The 19,159-nt window shown below is 42.1% G+C and overlaps 3 protein-coding genes across 8 annotated transcripts in view; 2 read left to right on the forward strand and 1 right to left on the reverse strand.

Annotated features, from left to right (window-relative positions):
- Positions 1-5,312: 5,312 nt before the first annotated feature.
- kbtbd4 (kelch repeat and BTB (POZ) domain containing 4) lies at positions 5,313-9,361 on the reverse strand. 3 transcript variants are annotated; one of them, XM_024383934.2, is made up of 7 exons: positions 8,732-9,116; positions 8,300-8,454; positions 7,997-8,168; positions 7,617-7,758; positions 7,374-7,480; positions 6,268-7,158; positions 5,313-5,482 (listed from the first exon to the last, which is right to left on the reverse strand). In XM_024383934.2, exons 1-6 carry the CDS (start codon positions 8,882-8,884, stop codon positions 6,298-6,300), a joined length of 1,590 nt encoding a protein of 529 aa, XP_024239702.1. In that variant the 5' UTR covers positions 8,885-9,116; the 3' UTR covers positions 5,313-5,482; positions 6,268-6,297. The 3 variants fall into 3 exon arrangements, with proteins under 3 accessions (XP_024239702.1, XP_024239701.1, XP_024239703.1); XM_024383933.2 differs by lacking the exon at positions 5,313-5,482 and adding an exon at positions 9,313-9,361 and having other exon boundaries at positions 6,002-7,158; positions 8,732-8,906; XM_024383935.2 differs by lacking the exon at positions 5,313-5,482 and adding an exon at positions 9,202-9,323 and having other exon boundaries at positions 6,002-7,158; positions 8,732-8,906.
- Positions 9,304-12,944, forward strand: LOC112221693 (protein FAM180A). Its single transcript, XM_024383937.2, has 3 exons — positions 9,304-9,925; positions 10,158-10,237; positions 12,465-12,944. Exons 1-3 carry the CDS (start codon positions 9,817-9,819, stop codon positions 12,816-12,818), a joined length of 543 nt encoding a protein of 180 aa, XP_024239705.1. The 5' UTR covers positions 9,304-9,816; the 3' UTR covers positions 12,819-12,944.
- Positions 12,945-17,066: 4,122 nt separating this feature from the next.
- Positions 17,067-19,159, forward strand: part of kif23 (kinesin family member 23) — a 38,643-nt gene continuing 36,550 nt past the window's right edge. For all 4 annotated transcript variants that reach the window (XM_042301991.1, XM_042301993.1, XM_042301992.1 and 1 more), the window contains exons 1-3: positions 17,067-17,171; positions 17,388-17,454; positions 18,079-18,207. In XM_042301991.1, coding sequence (XP_042157925.1) covers positions 17,158-17,171; positions 17,388-17,454; positions 18,079-18,207 — 210 coding nt within the window. In that variant the 5' untranslated portion in view covers positions 17,067-17,157. The remainder of the gene's footprint in view (positions 17,172-17,387; positions 17,455-18,078; positions 18,208-19,159) is intronic.

The following is a 19,159-nucleotide window of genomic DNA, read 5'->3' on the forward strand; positions in this document are numbered from 1 at the left end:
GAGAAAGGGCTGATACAGGTAACAGGTTTGATAAAGGACTGATACAGGTTTGATGAAGAACTGATACAGGTTTGATAAAGGACTGATAGAGGTTTGATAAAGGACTGATACAGCTAACAGGTTTGAGAAAGGGCTGATACAGGTAACAGGTTTGATAAAGGACTGATACAGGTAACATGTTTGATAAAGGGCTGATACAGGTAACAGGTTTGATAAAGGACTGATACAGGTAACAGGATTGATAAAGGACTGATACAGGTAACAGGTTTGATAAAGGACTGATACAGGTTTGAGAAAGGGCTGATACAGGTAACAGGTTTGATAAAGGACTGATACAGGTAACAGGTTTGATAAAGGACTGATACAGGTAACAGGTTTGATAAAGGACTGATACAGGTAACAGGTTTGATGAAGAACTGATACAGGTTTGATAAAGGACTGATACAGCTAACAGGTTTGAGAAAGGGCTGATACAGCTAACAGGTTTGATAAAGGACTGATACAGGTAACAGGTTTGATAAAGGACTGATACAGGTAACAGGTTTGATAAAGGACTGATACAGGTAACAGGTTTGATAAAGGACTGATACAGGTAACAGGTTTGATAAAGGACTGATACAGGTAACAGGTTTGATAAAGGACTGATACAGGTAACAGGTTTGATAAAGGACTGATACAGGTAACAGGTTTGATAGAGGACTGATACAGGTAACAGGTTTGATAAAGGACTGATACAGGTAACAGGTTTGATAGAGGACTGATACAGGTAACAGGTTTGATAAAGGACTGATACAGGTAACAGGTTTGATAAAGGACTGATACAGGTAACAGGTTTGCTAAAGGAATGATACAGATAACAGGTTTGATAAAGGGCTGATACAGGCAACAGGTTTAATAAAGGACTGATACAGGTTTGATAAAGGACTGATACAGCTAACAGGTTTGAGAAAGGGCTGATACAGGTAACAGGTTTGATAAAGGGCTGATACAGGTAACAGGTTTGATAAAGGACTGATACAGGTAACATGTTTGATAAAGGGCTGATACAGGTAACAGGTTTGATAAAGGACTGATACAGGTAACAGGATTGATAAAGGACTGATACAGGTAACAGGTTTGATAAAGGACTGATACAGGTAACAGATTTGATAGAGGACTGATACAGGTAACAGGTTCTATAAAGGACTGATACAGGTAACAGGTTTAAGAAAGGGCTGATACAGGTAACAGGTTTGATAAAGGACTGATACAGGTTTGATAAAGGAATGATACAGCTAACAGGTTTGAGAAAGGGCTGACACAGGTAACAGGTTTGATAAAGGACTGATACAGGTAACATGTTTGATAAAGGACTGATACAGGTTTGATAAAGGGCTGATACAGGTAACAGGTTTGATAAAGGACTGATACAGGTAACAGGTTTGATAAAGGACTGATACAGGTAACAGGTTTGATAAAGGACTGATACAGGTAACAGGTTTGATGAAGAACTGATACAGGTTTGATAAAGGACTGATACAGCTAACAGGTTTGAGAAAGAAAGGGGTTTGATAAAGGACTGGTAACAGGTTTAATAAAGGACTGAGGTTTGATAAAGGACTGAGGTTTTGATAAAGGACTGATACAGGTAACAGGTTTAATAAAGGACTGATACAGGTAACAGGTTTGATAAAGGACTGATACAGGTAACAGGTTTGATAAAGGACTGATACAGGTCAGAGACTCTAGTCAAGTTATAGACTGTTCTCTCTGCTCCCACACGGCAAGCAGTACCACTTCAACCCAACCTACATGTGCAAATGACCTCCACTAACCTGTACCTCCACACATTGACTCGGTACCCTTTATATATATATAGCCTTGTTATTTTATTGTGTTACTTTTTATATATTTTTTTAACTTTAGTTTATTTTATTTAGTAAATATTTTCTTTCCTCTTTCTTGAATTGCATTATTGGTTCATTAAAACCTCTACAGGAACGGTGGGTCCCCCACAAGACGGTTGAGCTAACGTAGGCTAATGCGATTAGCATGAGGTTGAGCTAACGTAGGCTAATGCGATTAGCATGAGGTTGAGCTAACGTAGGCTAATGCGATTAGCATGAGGTTGAGCTAACGTAGGCTAATGCGATTAGCATGAGGTTGAGCTAACGTAGGCTAATGCGATTAGCATGAGGTTGAGCTAACGTAGGCTAATGCGATTAGCATGAGGTTGAGCTAACGTAGGCTAATGCGATTACCAAGAGGTTGTAGGTAACAAGAACATTTCCCAGGACATAGACATATCTGATGTAGGAGAGAAAGCTGAAAATCTTGTTAATCTAACTGCACTGTCCAGTTTACAGTAGCTATTACTGTGAAATAATACCATGCTATTGTTTGAGGAGAGTGCACAGATATGAACTTGAAAAGTTATTAATAAACCAATTAGGCACATTTGGGCAGTCTTGATACAACATTTTGAACACAAATGCAATGGTTCTTTGGATCAGTCTAAAAATTTGCACATACACTGCTGTCATCTGGTGACCAAAATTGCACCTGGGCTGGAATAATACATTATGGCCTTCCAAAGATGATTGAACAATTTTTTTTTTTTTTTAAACCCATGTTTTTTTCTTGGTATTATCTTTTTACCAGATCTAATGTGTTATATTCTCCTACATTCATTTCACGTTTCCACAAACTTCAAAGTGTTTCCTTTCAAATGGTATCAATAATATGCATATCTTTGCTTCAGGTCTTGAGTTACAGGCAGTTAGATTCGGGGATGTCATTTTAGGCGAAAATTTTGAAAAAAAGGGTCCGATCCTTAATTAAGAGCTTGTAAGAAAGCATTTCACGGTAAGGTCTACCTGTTGTATTCAGCATTTCACGGTAAGGTCTACCTGTTGTATTCAGCATTTCACGGTAAGGTCTACCTGTTGTATTCAGCATTTCACGGTAAGGTCTACCTGTTGTATTCAGCATTTCACGGTAAGGTCTACCTGTTGTATTCAGCATTTCACGGTAAGGTCTACCTGTTGTATTCAGCATTTCACGGTAAGGTCTACCTGTTGTATTCAGCTTTTCACGGTAAGGTCTACCTGTTGTATTCAGCATTTCACGGTAAGGTCTACCTGTTGTATTCAGCAGACATAAGGAAGCAATTTGTGAGTGTTTTTTTACTTGACTGTAATGCTGCGAAAGGCATTTGAAGGCTGAATGTGACATTCCAGTAGTTGTTGGTTTGTTACTGTATCTACTTCACCCCACGTTGACTGTAGTGAGTTCTCGTGACAATAACATGGTAAACCATTTCTCTGACGTCAGAACACTCAAGAGACAAAGCAAAGGCCCAAAACATTAGGAGTGGAACAGGCCCAAAATATTAGGAGTGGCACAGGCCCAAAATATTGGGAGTGGAACAGGCCCAAAACATTGGGAGTGGAACAGGCCCAAAATATTAGGAGTGGCACAGGCCCAAAATATTGGGAGTGGAACAGGCCCAAAACATTGGGAGTGGAACAGGCCCAAAACATTAGGAGTGGAACAGGCCCAAAACATTGGGAGTGGAACAGGCCCAAAACATTAGGAGTGGAACAGGCCCAAAACATGGGAGTGGAACAGGCCCAAAACATTAGGAGTGGAACAGGCCCAAAACATTGGGAGGGAACAGGCCCAAAACATTGGGAGTGGAACAGGCCCAAAACATTGGGAGTGGAACAGGCCCAAAACATGGGAGTGGAACAGGCCCAAAACATGGGAGTGGAACAGGCCCAAAACATTAGGAGTGGAACAGGCCCAAAACATTGGGAGTGGAACAGGCCCAAAACATTGGGAGTGGAACAGGCCCAAAACATTGGGAGTGGAACAGGCCCAAAACATTGGGAGTGGCTAACAAGTTGTTGGTTTGAAACCCAGGCATTGCTTGCAGGTCATCCAACATGGAACAGAAAAACAGCTGGATTTCTAACATTTTTATTGGATAATATTAACATTTCTTACCACCACAAGGCGGAACAGAGTGCTTTGTGCTGCAAAAATATCACATATTCAAAAAGATTAGCTGGCTAGCCAGATCAACAATTCATGATTTGAAAACTGAGCGGTTCTTCATAATTGACACATTGCTGAATAAACTAGTTCATTTAACTTTGTCTAAACAGCTGACGAGATTGCCTAGTGCGTTGCATGCCCCAATGATTGAATTTAACATTCATATGAAAAGTCATTTGGTTAACATTTTAACATTTAATAAATAAAACGTTATACTCACATTTCATGAAGTTATTTATCTAGCTAGAAAGTATTTTCCCAGGAAATGGCGAATGAGAATGCGGTGACCAAAGATAATCCCAATGAATGGAGATAGTCGACTCATCTGAAGTCACATTCGCTGACTGTAATACTTCGACAGGCATAACTTGTTAAAATTTCTTTTAAGCACAGAATACAGATCCACAAGCACTTTTTTCTGAATACGTAAATCCACGTTCCACAGGTGTAAATGTTAGGGATGTCTGAACAACCTGTTTGTTCACATTGTAGTTTTATTTGAGCTTTGTTGAATATATTTACAGATAATGGGATGTATTTGTGACATATGCAAGAAAATATGATCTCTGAATTCTCCGATCGTGTGGTTTCATCCCATCACTTATTGCTGTACAATGAGCATGTTTAAAGCTGTGAGGATGACTGCATCAGAGACCATAAGAGACAGAAATATCAGCTTATGTAATGTAACACCTTACAGAGCATTCAGAAAGTATTCAGACCCCTTGACTTTTTACACATTATCTTACAACCCTTATTCTAAAATTGATTTTTTTTTCAAAACAGGAAAAAAAATCCATATCAATCTACGCACAATACCCAATAATGACATCACAATACCCAATAATGACATCACAATACCCAATAATGACATCACAATACCCAATAATGACATCACAATACCCAATAATGACAAAGCTAAAAAAATATATAATAATTTTTTGCAAATTTATTACAAATAATACAAACGGAAATATCACATTTACATAAGTATTCAGACCCTTCACTCAGTACTTTGGCAGCGATTACAGCCTTGAGTCTTCTTGGGTATGACGCTACAAGCTTGGCACACCTGTATTTGGGGAGTTTCTCCCATTCATCTCTGCAGATCCTCTCAAGCTCTGTCAGGTTGGGTGAGGAGTGTCGCTGCACAGCTATTTCCAGGTCTCTCCAGCGATGTTTGATCAGGTTCTGGCTGACCAAGACCCTTCTCCCCCGATTGCTCAGTTTGGCCGGGCGGCCAGCTCTAGGAAAAGTCTTGGTGACACCGTCTGGACATAGGTCCATGATGCTCTGCACCACGCGGCTGGAGTGGGAGCGGTCTGTAAAAGTGTAACCTAGGAAGTAGTTCTCCTCTGCCACCAAAGAGCCTGCTCCTACACTCTGTCCCCCGAACCTGGCCCTGTCCCCACTGGACTCCATCTCACCAGCTAGCAGGGTTAGGCTACATGAGAACCATCGAGAAACACAACAGTTAGTGTGTATAGTTAAAAACACTGCCGGTTAAGACAACTAAAAAATAACTAAAAAGCAGACTAAAGACTACGCATGTGCAGAGATTTAAAACATGCTGGTTCGTGTTTCTATGCGAACTGAAATCACACTGGTTTTAACTGGACTAACGTTATGTATTATTTTTGGTTTACGAAACCAGAAAAATAGCAAGCATTTCCCTACACTCGCATTAACATCTGCTAACCATGTGTATGTGACAAATAAAATTTGATTTGGTGGTTCCAAACTTCTTCCATTTAAGAATGATGGAGGCCATTGTGTTCTTGGGGACCTTCAATGCTGCAGACATTTTTTGGTACCCTTCCCCAGATCTCTGCCTCGACACAATCCTGTCTCGGAGCTCTATGGACAATTATTTAGATGGTTTGGTTTTTGCTCTGACATGCACTGTCAACTGTGGGACCTTATTAGTGTGTGCCTTTCCAAATCATGTCCAATCAATTTGAATTTACCACAGGTGAACTCCAATCAAGTTGTAGAAACATTTCAAAGATGATCAATGGAAACAGGATGCACCTGAGCTACATTTAGAGTCTCATAGCAAAGGTTCTTATATAAATAAGATATTTCGGGGGGGTTCTATAAATTTGCTAAAATATCTAAAAACCTGCTTTTGCTTTGTCATTATGGGGTTTGGTGTGTAGATTGAGAGAATAAGACTAACGGTCAAAGTAAAAAGGATCTGAATATTTTCCATTCTATATTCTCAAATACCTCATGCCCTCACCGTAGTGAGTTTAAACTTTAGGCCAGGACAAACTGCCAGTTGGTCAGCAGTATTTTAATCCCCTTGATAACAGTCACGGCTGACGTAGCGGGGTTAAACTTCAACGTGTGAGCGTCTCCTTTTGTACACCTCTCTCTGAACACGTAGACGGAGCCGTTGCAGCTGGCCACCTTCCAGAAGGACGGCACACAGCTCCACACCTCAGGGAAACGTAGCCTGGTGAAGCTCTCCAACAGCGGGTTGTAACACACCAGGGAGTCCCCCTCTGCTACGATGAACAGCAGATCCATGTGGGCGGCGGCGTGCATCACTCCCGCCAACGGCAGGACGTAAGGCTTCAATTGGCACTTCTGAGTCTTCGTGTCGAAGCACTGGATGAGTCGTGACGGCTTGGTGAAGAAGTCCATGTCGTTCTCTTCCCCCCCCAGTATGTAGATGGTTCCTCCCAGGTTAACCCCCGCCGCCCCGGACACCGCCGTATCCAGCTGGCTAGTCTCCGTCCACACGTTGTCCTTCACCGTGTAGTAAATCACGGCGTTGGACAGTGTGTCCTGGAGCGTCTTACCTCCCAGACTATAGACGGCATCCTGGAGCGAGACTGAGACCATGGTGTGGCTGAGACGATCTCGGGGCAGCGGGGCACAGCGCTCCCAGTCCATGGTCTGCATGTTACACTTCCACATGCGGCGAGGGATGGACCCCCCTACCACGTAGAGGTCTAGCCCGTGTTTACAGGCTGCTGTGATCTGGTGACACAGGCTGTTCTGGCCGCTGACGCTGATGGCATCGTCCTCGTCACAGTGCAGGGAAATGGCCAGGGAGTGGGTCCTCGTCTCCTCCTTACCTATCAGGTAGATGTGCACCATCTCACCGATCTCCTGCAAAGACACAGTGAGGGAATCAATAGTCACTACATGTATAACTAGAATGATATATACTAAAATTTTAGGGGGAAAAAACTAATATTTTTAGCTACGACCTCCATAAAACTGGGTGCATCTCAAAAAAACTCCCCCCAAAAAGTCCCCCCAATCTGATAGAAATATTAGAGACGTGCAGTGGAGTTTAGGGTTCTAGAATGAGAACACTGTACCTTGAGGTTCTCCTGGAGAACAGTGGAGAACTCTTCTCTCTCCACCTTGTTGTGGTTGATCCAGGATTGGATGGCGACCGTGGGGTTCTGAGAGGTTGGAACACCGTCTGGACAACAGAAACACGGGTAAGGGCCTGACAAAATGGCCGCCGTGGCATTACCCAGGTGGGTGATAAATATGGTGGTGGGGTAAGTTTCCCCCATTACTATGTAAATCAAATCAAGCAAGAAATCAATAAGTACCTTTGATGATGTCCATGAGGAGACAGAGTGGCAGGTTGAGGAACTCATCAGTCTGGTGAAGTTGGACCAGGTGGATCTTAGCACAATGTTTGGCTGCAGTATACAACTCCTGGTCACTGTGCCTGTCTGCCAGCCACATCACCTACAGCAGGAAGAAGTCAATCAACTGACAGTACTTCAAAAAGCTACCGTGTGGAACAAGATGACAAGATGGTCAAATTGACAGCAGCTACACAGATCCAGTACCTTGACGAATACAATTCACATTTCTACCTGAGTCCTTCCTATCTACAAAGGGAACATACATTTGCTCATTAATTCAGACACCAATGATTGGCTGTATCAGGTACAGGAAATAGAAACCCAGCCAATCAGCTCACCTGTAGGCAATTCTTGACATCTACGGTGCGTGACAGGAAGCGGGAGCATTCTTCAAACAGAGCAGTCAGCTGGTACATGTCAGCCATCTCATAGGTGTCCTGCAGCTCCTCCACTGTCAGCTTCACTGTCCCGTGGTAGATGTAGTCAACCAGCAGCTGGAAGACTGATGCGCTGTATAGAAAATAGACTTTATTGTCCAATTGGTGAGAAACAACTCATTGAGCAGTTTATGGGTCAAGTGCCATGTGCAAAGGGCACAACGGCAGGCGATGGCACCAGGGATTAGAGACCAGCAGCCCTACCTGACGTCCTTCAGTTGGATGGTACGTGTGTGAGCCTCTCTCAGGTTGGATGTGAACATGGATCTAAAGAAGCTGCTCTGGGCTGACAGTACCAGGCGGTGCAGGTTAAAATCCCTCCCCTCCACCTTCACCGTCACGTCAGCAAACAGGCCGTCCTGAAGACACGGGGATATAAGATGGAGGAACCGTTAATGTCATCATACCTCCGAAACTAATGCTGCACTGGGAGACAGACTTCAAATGAATGGAGCATATATTATTCCTTGGCTCTTTCTCAATTCATCTTTCCTTGATTACTCACATCCTCTCTCCTTGCCTCCTCTTCAAACCCCATTGGAGATGAAGGCCTGAGGGGAGGGAACCTTCACCTCTTATAAGTTTTGAGGAGATAGGATGCGAGGAATCAGAGAAAGTTGAATTGAGATTCCTTACCTGCAGACATAGGTCCATGATGCTCTGCACCACGCGGCTGGAGTGGGAGCGGTCTGTAAAAGTGTAACCTAGGAAGTAGTTCTCCTCTGCCACCAAAGAGCCTGCTCCTACACTCTGTCCCCCGAACCTGGCCCTGTCCCCACTGGACTCCATCTCACCAGCTAGCAGGGTTAGGCTACATGAGAACCATCGAGAAACACAACAGTTAGTGTGTATAGTTAAAAACACTGCCGGTTAAGACAACTAAAAAATAACTAAAAAGCAGACTAAAGACTACGCATGTGCAGAGATTTAAAACATGCTGGTTCGTGTTTCTATGCGAACTGAAATCACACTGGTTTTAACTGGACTAACGTTATGTATTATTTTTGGTTTACGAAACCAGAAAAATAGATAATGCTCATTCATTGACTGTCAGTAAAAGTTAGTTACTGTAGCAAGCGAAGCAACCAAACGGTACAAATCCTTACCGCGCCACTATTCTGACACCAAACACGCCGAGTTGTTTAACTAACAGTTTAATCAATATCAGATTCTGGTTTAAGATATAATTTATTGGCTAGTAAATCTTTTCAGCCTACCTTTGCTCCACTATCTGATCTATTTCATCATACGGAAGACGGCGTAATATTCACCGGAAGTAAACAAACCTTTTTCCTGGCCAGCTCAGCTGATGCTGGTGCCAGAGATAGGTGCTGCCACTGTGTGGTGGAGATATGTTACAACAGTCTACTTCATTTTTTTGTGTGTGTAAATCGCAGGTCTCCAATCCTGGTCCTGGGGCACACAGGGTGTACCGAACTTTGTTTAACTACTACACATTCAGTCATAGGCTTAGTGATGACCGTAGTTGAATCTTTGAATTGTGTGTGTAGGCCTACTAACGTGATGGAACATAAGCCTGCACACCCAGTAGGTCCCTTAGGACCAGGATGGAACAACTATGCTGTAAACTTATGAGCCAACTGGCCCTCATGCCTTTTTCCTAGGTGGAAGAATGTATGGCATTCTAGCCTAGACTCGTGGCTATCGGACTGAGTTTTATTGAAGAGTAGCAAAGGATAGAAGGAGACAGTGAAATCATCATGCAATCAGAGGTATACAGTCATAAAAGAGAGATGGTGGCAAAACCTCGACCAAGAGTTCTCATATGGGTCACCGTAGCGATAGTGTGGTGTCAAGATCTTTTAGAAGGTGAGTTATAATTGTTTTTAAACTAACTTTGAATGAAAGATATGTTGTGTTTTGAATGCAATGCATTCATAAATGGATATAAAATAGATGGATTGTATATCAAGATTTACATTCGCATGTAATTGAATACCGCAACAGGTTCTAAGTGGAAGTTGAGTTAAATTAAGTCCTATATTTCTGAGAGTAACATTATTCATTTTTATCATGAAAAGACCAACTTTCTCTCTCTCAGATGTGTCTGGTGCCGTACATGGCGGTCTTCCTTCCCAGGGCTTGGGCCAATCCATCACCGATTCAAACCTGATGTTTGAGGTTGGAGTTACACTTCTATTAGCCTGGTCCCAGATCAGTTAGTCAGTCTGGTCTTGTTGACAATTACCATCAAAGTCAGCAAGAAAGAACAAACAGATCTGGGAACAGGCTGAATTTATATGAGCATATTGTATTTTCTCTTTTGTAGTTTTTTGCCCCACTATCTGTTTCCTCAACTTCTTTCTTGTACACATGTTATTACACTACCTGACCAAAAGTATGTGGACACCAGCTCATCTACACTACCTGATCAAAAGTATGTGGACACCTGCTAATCTACACTACCTGGTCAAAAGTATGTAGACACCTGCTCATCTACACTACCTGATCAAAAGTATGTGGACACCTGCTCATCTACACTACCTGATCAAAAGTATGTGGGCACCTGCTCATCTACACTACCTGACCAAAAGTATGTGGACACCTGCTCATCTACACTACATGACCAAAAGTATGTGGACATCTGCTCATCTACACTACCTGACCAAAAGTATGTGGACATCTGCTCATCTACACTACCTGATCAAAAGTATGTGGACACCTGCTCATCTACACTACCCGATCAAAAGTATGTGGACACCTGCTCATATACACTACCTGACCAAAAGTATGTGGATACCTGCTCATCTACACTACCTGACCAAAAGTATGTGGACACCTGCTCATCCATTAATATGGAGTTGGTCCCCCCTTTGCTTCTATAACAGCCTCCACTCTTCTAGGAAGGCTTTCCACTAGATGTTGGAACATTGCTGCTACAACAGCCTCCACTCTTCAGGGAAGGCTTTCCACTAGATGTTGGAACATTGCTGCAGGGACTTGCTTCCATTCAGCAACAAGAGCATTAGTTAGGTCAGGCACTGATGTTGAGCGATGAGGCCTGGCTCGCAGTTGGCGTTCCAATTTGTCCCAAAGGTGTTCGGTGGGGTTGAGGTCAGGGCTCTGCGCAGGCCAGTCAAGTTCTTCCACACCGATCTCGACAAACCATTTTTGTATGGACTTTGCTTTGTGCACAGGGGCATTGTCATGCGGAAAGAGGAAAGGGCCTTCCCCAAACTGTTGCCAAAAAGTTGGAAGCACAGAATCATCTAGAATGTCATTGTATGCTGTAGCGTTATGATATCCCTTCACTGGAACTAAGAGGCCGGAACTATGAAAAACAGCCCCAGACCATTATTCCTCATCCACCAAACTTTACAGTTGGCACTATGCATTGGGGTAGTGTTTCCCCTGGCATCCACCAAACCCAGATTCGTCCGTCGGACTGTCAGATGGCGAAGCGTGATACATCACTCCAGACAACGCATTTCCACTGCTCCAGAGTCCAATGGCGGCGAGCTTTACACCACTCCAGCTGACGATTGGCATTGCGCATGGTGATCTTAGGCTTGTGTGTGGCTGCTCAGCCATGGAAACCCATTTCATGAAGCTCCCGACAAAAAGTTATTGTGCTGACGTTGCTTCTAGAGGCAGTTTGGAACTCGGTAGTGAGTGTTGCAACCGAGGACAGGCGATTTTACGCACACATTTTTATGCACTACACGCTCAGTACTTCAGTACTTTCGGCTGAGCCGTTGTTGCTCCTAGACGTTTCCACTTCACAATAACAATACTTACAGTTGACCGGGGCAGCTCTAGCAGGGCAGGAATTTGACAAACCAACTTGTTGTAAAGGTGGCATCATATGATGGTGCCACGTTGAAAGTCTCTGAACTCTTCAGTAAGGCCATTCTACTACCAATGTTTGTCTATGGAGATTGTATGGCTCTGTGCTCGATTTTATACACCTGTCAGCAATGGATGTGGCTGAAAAAGCCGAATCCACTAATTTGAAGGGGTGTCCACATACTTTTGTATATATTGTGTATCAAATCAAATCAAATGTATTTATATAGCCCTTCTTACATCAGCTGATGTCTCAAAGTGCTGTACAGAAACCCAGCCTAAAACCCCAAACAGCAAGCAATGCAGGTGTAGAAGCACGGTGGCTAGGAAAAACTCCCTAGAAAGGCCAAAACCTATGAAGAAACCTAGAGAGGAACCAGGCTATGAGGGGTGGCCAGTCCTCTTCTGGCTGTGCCGGGTGGAGATTATAACAGAACATGGCCAAGATGTTCAAATGTTCATAAATGACCAGCATGGTCAAATAATAATAATCACAGTAGTTGTTGAGGGTGCAGCAAGTCATGTGCATCATCCCACATTTGATTCTTACCTCTCCATACAGTTCTTGTTGGGTGGAGTAGAGATCGACAAAGACAACAACATCGCTCTGCTGGACCTGGAGATGGCATCTATGAGGCAGGGACGAGCTTTCCTGGCTCACATCAACGACAACATCCCCAAGACGCTCTCTTCTATGGAGCAGATGGTGAAGGACCTGGAGGACAAGAGAGGGCCTCTCCCTCTCGCCCAACCCCGCTTTGAGAGCCTCATCCTGGGCATGGTCTACTCTGCTCACCAGGCCAAGCTCCAGGAGAGAGAGAAGGACCAGGAGAAATGGGGAGAGGTGCTGATACGTCTGGCTAATATTACAGTCAACGAGCTGCGTAGACTGGAGACCATCACAATATTCACTTAGATTGAGATACAGACTGTTCATTAGCCTGGTCCCAAGCTTGTAATTATCTTTTTTAATACAGTGTACAAAAGGATATATACAGAACCAGTCAAAAGTTTAGACACACCTACTCATTCACAGATTTTTTTAAATTTTTTACTATTTTCTACATTATAGAATAATAGTGAAGATATCAAAACTATGAAGTAACACATATGGACCAAAAGTAACCAAAAAAAGTGTTAAACAAATTAAATTCTTCAAAGTAGCCACCGTTCGCCTTGATGACAGCTTTGCACACTCTTGGCATTCTCTCAACCAGCTTCATGAGGTAGTCACCTGGAATGCATTTCAATTAACAGGTGTTAATTAATTTGTGGAATGTATTTCCTTCTTAATGTGTTTGAGCCAATCCGTTGTGTTGTGACAAGGTAGGGGTGGTATACAGAAGATATCCCTATCTGGTAAAAGACCAAGTCCATATTATGGCAAGAACAACTCAAATAAGCAACGAGAAACGACAATCCATCCTTACTATAAGACATGAAGGTCAGTCAATCCTGGAAATGTCAAGAAATGTGAAAGTTTTTTCAAGTGCAGTTGCAAAAACCATCAAGCGCTATGATGAAACTGGCTCTCATGAGGACTGCCACAGGAAAGGAAGACCCAGAGTTACCTCTGCTGCAGAGAATAAGTTCATTAGAGCTACCAGCCTCAGGTAATCGGCAATTAACTGCACCTCAGATTGCAGCCCAAATAAATGTTTCACAGAGTTCAAGTAACAGACACATCAACTGTTCAGAGGAGACTGCGTGAATCAGGCCTTCATGATCGTATTGCTGGAAAGAAACCACTACTAAAGGACACCTATAAGAAGAAGAGACTTGCTTGGGCCAAGAAACACGAGCAATGGACATTAGACTCATGGAAATCTGTCCTTTGGTTTGATGAGTCATAATTTGAGATTTTTGGTTCCAACCGCCGTGTCTTTGTGAGACACAGAGTAAGTGAACGGATGATCTCCACATGTGTGGTTCACACCGTGAAGCATGGAGGAGGAGGTGTGATGGTGTGGGGTGCTTTGCTGGTGACACTGTCCGTGATTTAGTTAGAATTCAAGGCATCCCATCTGGGTTGAGCTTAGTGGGACTATCATTTGTTTTTTAACAGGACAATGACCCAAAACACACATCCAGGCTGTGTACGGGCTATCTTACCAAGAAGGAGAATGATGGAGTGCTGCATCAGATGACTTGTCCTCCACAATCATCCGACCTCAACCCAATTGATATGGTTTGGGATGAGTTGGACTGGAGAGTGAAGGAAAAGCAGCCAACAAGTGCTCAGCATATGTGGGAACTCCTTCAAGACTGTTGGAAAAGCATTCCAGGTGACTACCTCATAAAGCTGGTTGAATGCCAAGAGTGTGCAAAGCTGTCATCAAGGCAAAGGGTGGCTACTTTGAAGAATATAAAATTGATTTTGATTTGATTAACACTTTTTCATTACTACATGATTCCATATGTGTTATTTCATAGTTGTGATGTATTCACTATTATTCTTGTATAAAACAGGAAAAATAAAGAAAAATCTTTGAGTAGGTGTGTCCAAACTTTTAGCTGGTACTGTATATATTTGTTTAAACAAATTATCATCAGCAACAGAGGTATACAGAACACCTGAAACACAATTAATACTTTGAAACACAGTGGAACATTGTAAGACATATTTCAAACATTTGTGGATTTCTATCATGTGGTGTCAATTATGATTGTCCATGTTTATATCCATTCCAGCATTTGCTTTGTTTGTCAATGGAAGTTTTGAATAAAAGAACATGGTTCGAACAACTAAAATATAATAAATCATATCAAATCAAACTTTATTTGTCACATGTGCCGAATACAACAAGTGTAGACCTGTTTCCTCCAGCATCTTCACACGGTCCTTTGCTGTTGTTCTGGGATTGATTTGCACTTTTCGCACCAAAGTAAGTTCATCTCTAGAAGACAGAACGCGTCTCCTTCCTGAGCGGTATGAAGGCTGCGTGGTCCCACTCTTCCTTAACCATGTCTCAGTAATGACCAACACATCTGGATTGGAGCTGTGAACCCACACTTTCAATTGATCAATTTTAGGTAATAAGCTTCTAGTATTAACGTGCAGAGAACCCAGGCTTTTACGAAAGCAGAAATCAGTGAAGCAGATATCATATCAGAGCACAAGTCAGAATTGGGGCTAGCAACAGTAGATGGGCCAGGGTGTACATGCACATTTCCAGATATCATCAACAGTAAAACAATCAAGGCACGGCAGAGGACAGGGAGAGCTCTGCAGTGCTGATATATGACATTTGAATGTGCATCAGATGACAACAGTAATTTCATCAGGTAATATGAATACAAAGCTGGCGAGAGGTGGTTAGAATAGGATGGAAGGCTAAAAGTCTGTGTAACCAATAGAGAGAGTCCCGGGTGTTGGAACAAACAGTCTCTCCCACGGCTGGCTAAAAAAGCAAGTTCATAGTCAGCAAAGCATGCAGGAGTCTTGAGGCAAATAGCATCAAGCACAAGAAGAAATATAACGACTTGGGGCTAGCCATTGTAAGTTCAGAGTCATTCGCCCCAACAGTGCGTGAGTGCTGGAGGCGAGAGCGAAAGCTCCGGAGAGAGGGGGGAGTGTGGCGGGGGTACCTGTACCATACAGGGGGAGACAGACCAGGGCAGACGGTGAACAGATCGCAAGGTGGAACCCAAGCAGCAGTGCGGCAGGCAACGGGAGGCTTCTCCATTCCTCTACCTTGACTTCTGCTTTGATTGAGATGCCTCAGAAGGAGCCTTCTTAGCCGGTTTCCTTTCTGAATGTGTATGCTGGGTGCAGAAATGAAACAATCAGCAATGAAAAACGAATCACTCTTATTCAACACAAAACAGTTTGTCAACATACAGATATGATATCCGATGCCTCAACTCTAAATGAATGGAAAATACAGGCACAGAATAATTCCTCGTTATATGTACATATCTACCTCATTAACTCGTACCCCTGCACATCAACTCGGTACTGGTACCCCGTATATATAGCCAAGTTATCATTCGTTACTCATTGTGTATTTATTATTATGTGTTTTACTTTTCTCTATTTGATTTCTCTCGGCATTGTTGTGAAGGGCTCGTAAGCATTTCACTGTTACACCTGTTGTTTATGAAGCATGTGACGAATAAAGATTTTTTTGACATTATTTATGGAAATTAGCAGTTGTGGAAAAAGTACCCAGTTGTCATACATGAGTAAAAGTAAAGATACCTTAATAGAAAATGACTCAAGTAAAAGTGAAAGTCACCCAGTAAAATACCCAGTAAAATACTACTTGAGTAAAAGTCTAAAAGTATTTGATTTTAAGTATACTTCACTATTAAAAGTACAATTATTTGCAAAAATATACTTAAGTAGGTAATCCAAACAGCACAATTTTCTTGTTTTTTTATTTATGGATAGTCAAGGTCACACTCCAACACTCAGACCTAATTTACAAATGAAGCATGTGTGGTCAGGGAGTCTGCCGCATCAGAGGCAGTAGGGATGAATTGAACCATTTTCCTGTCCTGTTAAGCATTCCAAATGTAATGAGTACTTTTGGGTGTCAGGGAAAATGTATTGAGTAAAAAGTACAATATTTTCTTTAAGAATGTAGTGAAGTAAAAGTAAAAGTTGTCAAATATGTAAATAGTAAAATAAAGTACAGATACCCAGAAAAACTACTTAAGTAGTACTTTAAAGTATTTGTACTTAAGCACTTTACACCACTGGAAATTAGACCTTTCCAATCCATTTATGACTGATGAAATGGACTCTTCTCAACACGAATACAAACATACACATTTTTTTGGTAACTATCACTTTAATTTAGGAACACAATTGGAATCAACCACACTGATCGACATAGCTTATTAAACTCACATTTACTGTAGCTAGATGGTTGCACAAGAACAAACGAGAACGGTAGGGGGCAAGGGCAGACAGCCAGACTGCATGTAATGCATGTTCTTCAAATTACTTGATGCACGAGTTCAACATATGTGTTGAGCTCCTTGTTCTTCGTTTTATTGCAATTTCCATGCATACACCACATGTGTTGTGTACCTACTCTGTAAGTTACAGCTTCTACCCAGTAAGCGGCAGTGTTGTATAAATGGCTTTTATTTGGAAGTTCCGGACTTTTTTCGTTTACCAGAAATAGTTGGGAGGAACTTCCGTTGTTTCAGTCTCCTCTGATTGGTTAAATTTGAAAAATATTTAGTCCGCGAGGTAGAGGGAACGTTGGAGCTGGAAGTAAGAAATCAAACCAAAACATTTCACCATGATACGACCTACGTGAGTAGAAAAATTACGAATTCAATAAAGAAAACATGATTTATTATTAAAGTTATTTGCAAATAACCAATATCTTTAGACAGCTATTTGCGTAATGTAAACCGCGTCAAGTTGTCGTTAGCTGGCTAACGCTAGCTGACCAGGTCAACTAAGGCTAAATTGGTCGAGTCGCTAACTTGGTTACCTGTTGTTGGGTTTTTCATTTGATTTGCTTAGGAAGCATAAAACCCCCCGTAGACCTGCTCCAAAGAAGCAATCCAGCAACCAGAAAGATCCAGTTGGTGTAAGTAAACGACAAAAACATTCCTTACTAACTAGTCAGCACATTTGGAAAACATGTATCTGCCACTGAGTTGGTTACTGTGATCGGTTTAATGATTTCTTCAATTGTCCTGCATGGCAAGAAAGAATAACTAAATCCATTTGGAAACATAGTTATTTTATATCTATATATGTTACTCATGTTCTATAATAAAGCCACAGCAGAGCTACATGTATTGTATGTCTGGAGACTGGTGGGTTGGGATGTATTGTATGTCTGGAGACTGGTGGGTTGGGGACCTGATTGAAATTGTGCCCATGGAATTAATCTAATTGGCTAACTATATGATCCAGCCACTTTAAGCCAATGAAAACCATGTCTGTAAGTGTTTGATAAAGTGTCCCCCAAATTTCCTATGTAGTGCACTCCTTTTGACCAGAACCCTACGCCCCCCTGGTCAAAACTAGTGTACTAATATATAGGTCAAAATTAGTGCACTAAATAGGGAATGTGTTATTTGGAGCTCAGTCTCAGACTACTAGAGAAAGAGTTGGGGGACGTCAGGCCACTCCTACAGGATTACTCTGAGGTGCATCACGTTGTAATTGTTTTAGCTGTAGTTATTGTTTTGGTGCTGTCTCTCAGGTTTACTGTCGTGTGAGACCTCTTGGAGTGGAGGATGAGGAGTGTTGTATTGAGGTGATCAGCAACACCACCATCCAGCTACACGCTCCTGACGGACTCAAAGCCAACAGGAATGGCGAGTTCAAGGAGGTATGTTTGTCTGAAACCTCTGTGTGACATGAGCTATTTCCGCTGCTGAAAACTGAAAAGCATGAGTTGACAGACACCCTAAGAATGTAGAAGTGCATGTACGACCCATATACGGGTTGTACATGGCATATTTGGGCACTGATTAATGCTTAAATTGGAATGCAGTGGCTGTACAGTAAAATGCTATACACGACGACAGAGCTCTGCGCTTCAGGTCGCTGTCATTTTAATAGTGTTTACATACTGCTTTACTCATCTCGTATGTAATGTGTTCTATTCTACTGTATTTCAGTCAATGATACTCTGACATTGCTCATCTTTTTTTATTTAATTACATTTTACTTCTAGATTTGTGTGCATTGTTGTGAATTAAATACTTCTGCACTGTTGGAGCTAGTAACAAGCATTTCGCTACACCCGCAATAACATCTGCTAAATATGTGTATGTTGCCAAAATAATTTGATTTGTATGTGTTTTGTCTGACAGCTGTCCCATCCCTCCTGCTAATTTGGCAACTTTTGCAAAAAAAATGTTGTGAGGGAAATGCTGGATACGACTTGATGTATTTTGAAAGATCAGATGTTGAGGAATGTAATAAACACTACCTCAGACAGCCGCCGCGGCCAACACACTGAAGGCCTTCATTCTATGCACACCACAATTATCCTTTTCCTTGACTTGCATTGTGAAAGACAACACTAAGATCATATTTCATCATTTAGCTAGTCATATTGGCAATATAACATGCTTTCAAATGATGCCCACTGGACCCATAATTGTGTAAAAAAAATTATAATAATGTGATGATGGAGGTAAGTCAAGGGGTATGAATACTTTCTGCAACCACTGTTAACCTGTGTTTCATGTCTGTCATTAAAGCTAAACAAGGTGCTGTATGTGTCCTGGCATCAGACAGACGGCCAGATAGGTTTGGGCTAACAGACACTTTGC

The sequence above is a fragment of the Oncorhynchus tshawytscha genome, linkage group LG19, assembly GCF_018296145.1.
Source record: "Oncorhynchus tshawytscha isolate Ot180627B linkage group LG19, Otsh_v2.0, whole genome shotgun sequence".
Taxonomy (NCBI): domain Eukaryota; kingdom Metazoa; phylum Chordata; class Actinopteri; order Salmoniformes; family Salmonidae; genus Oncorhynchus; species Oncorhynchus tshawytscha.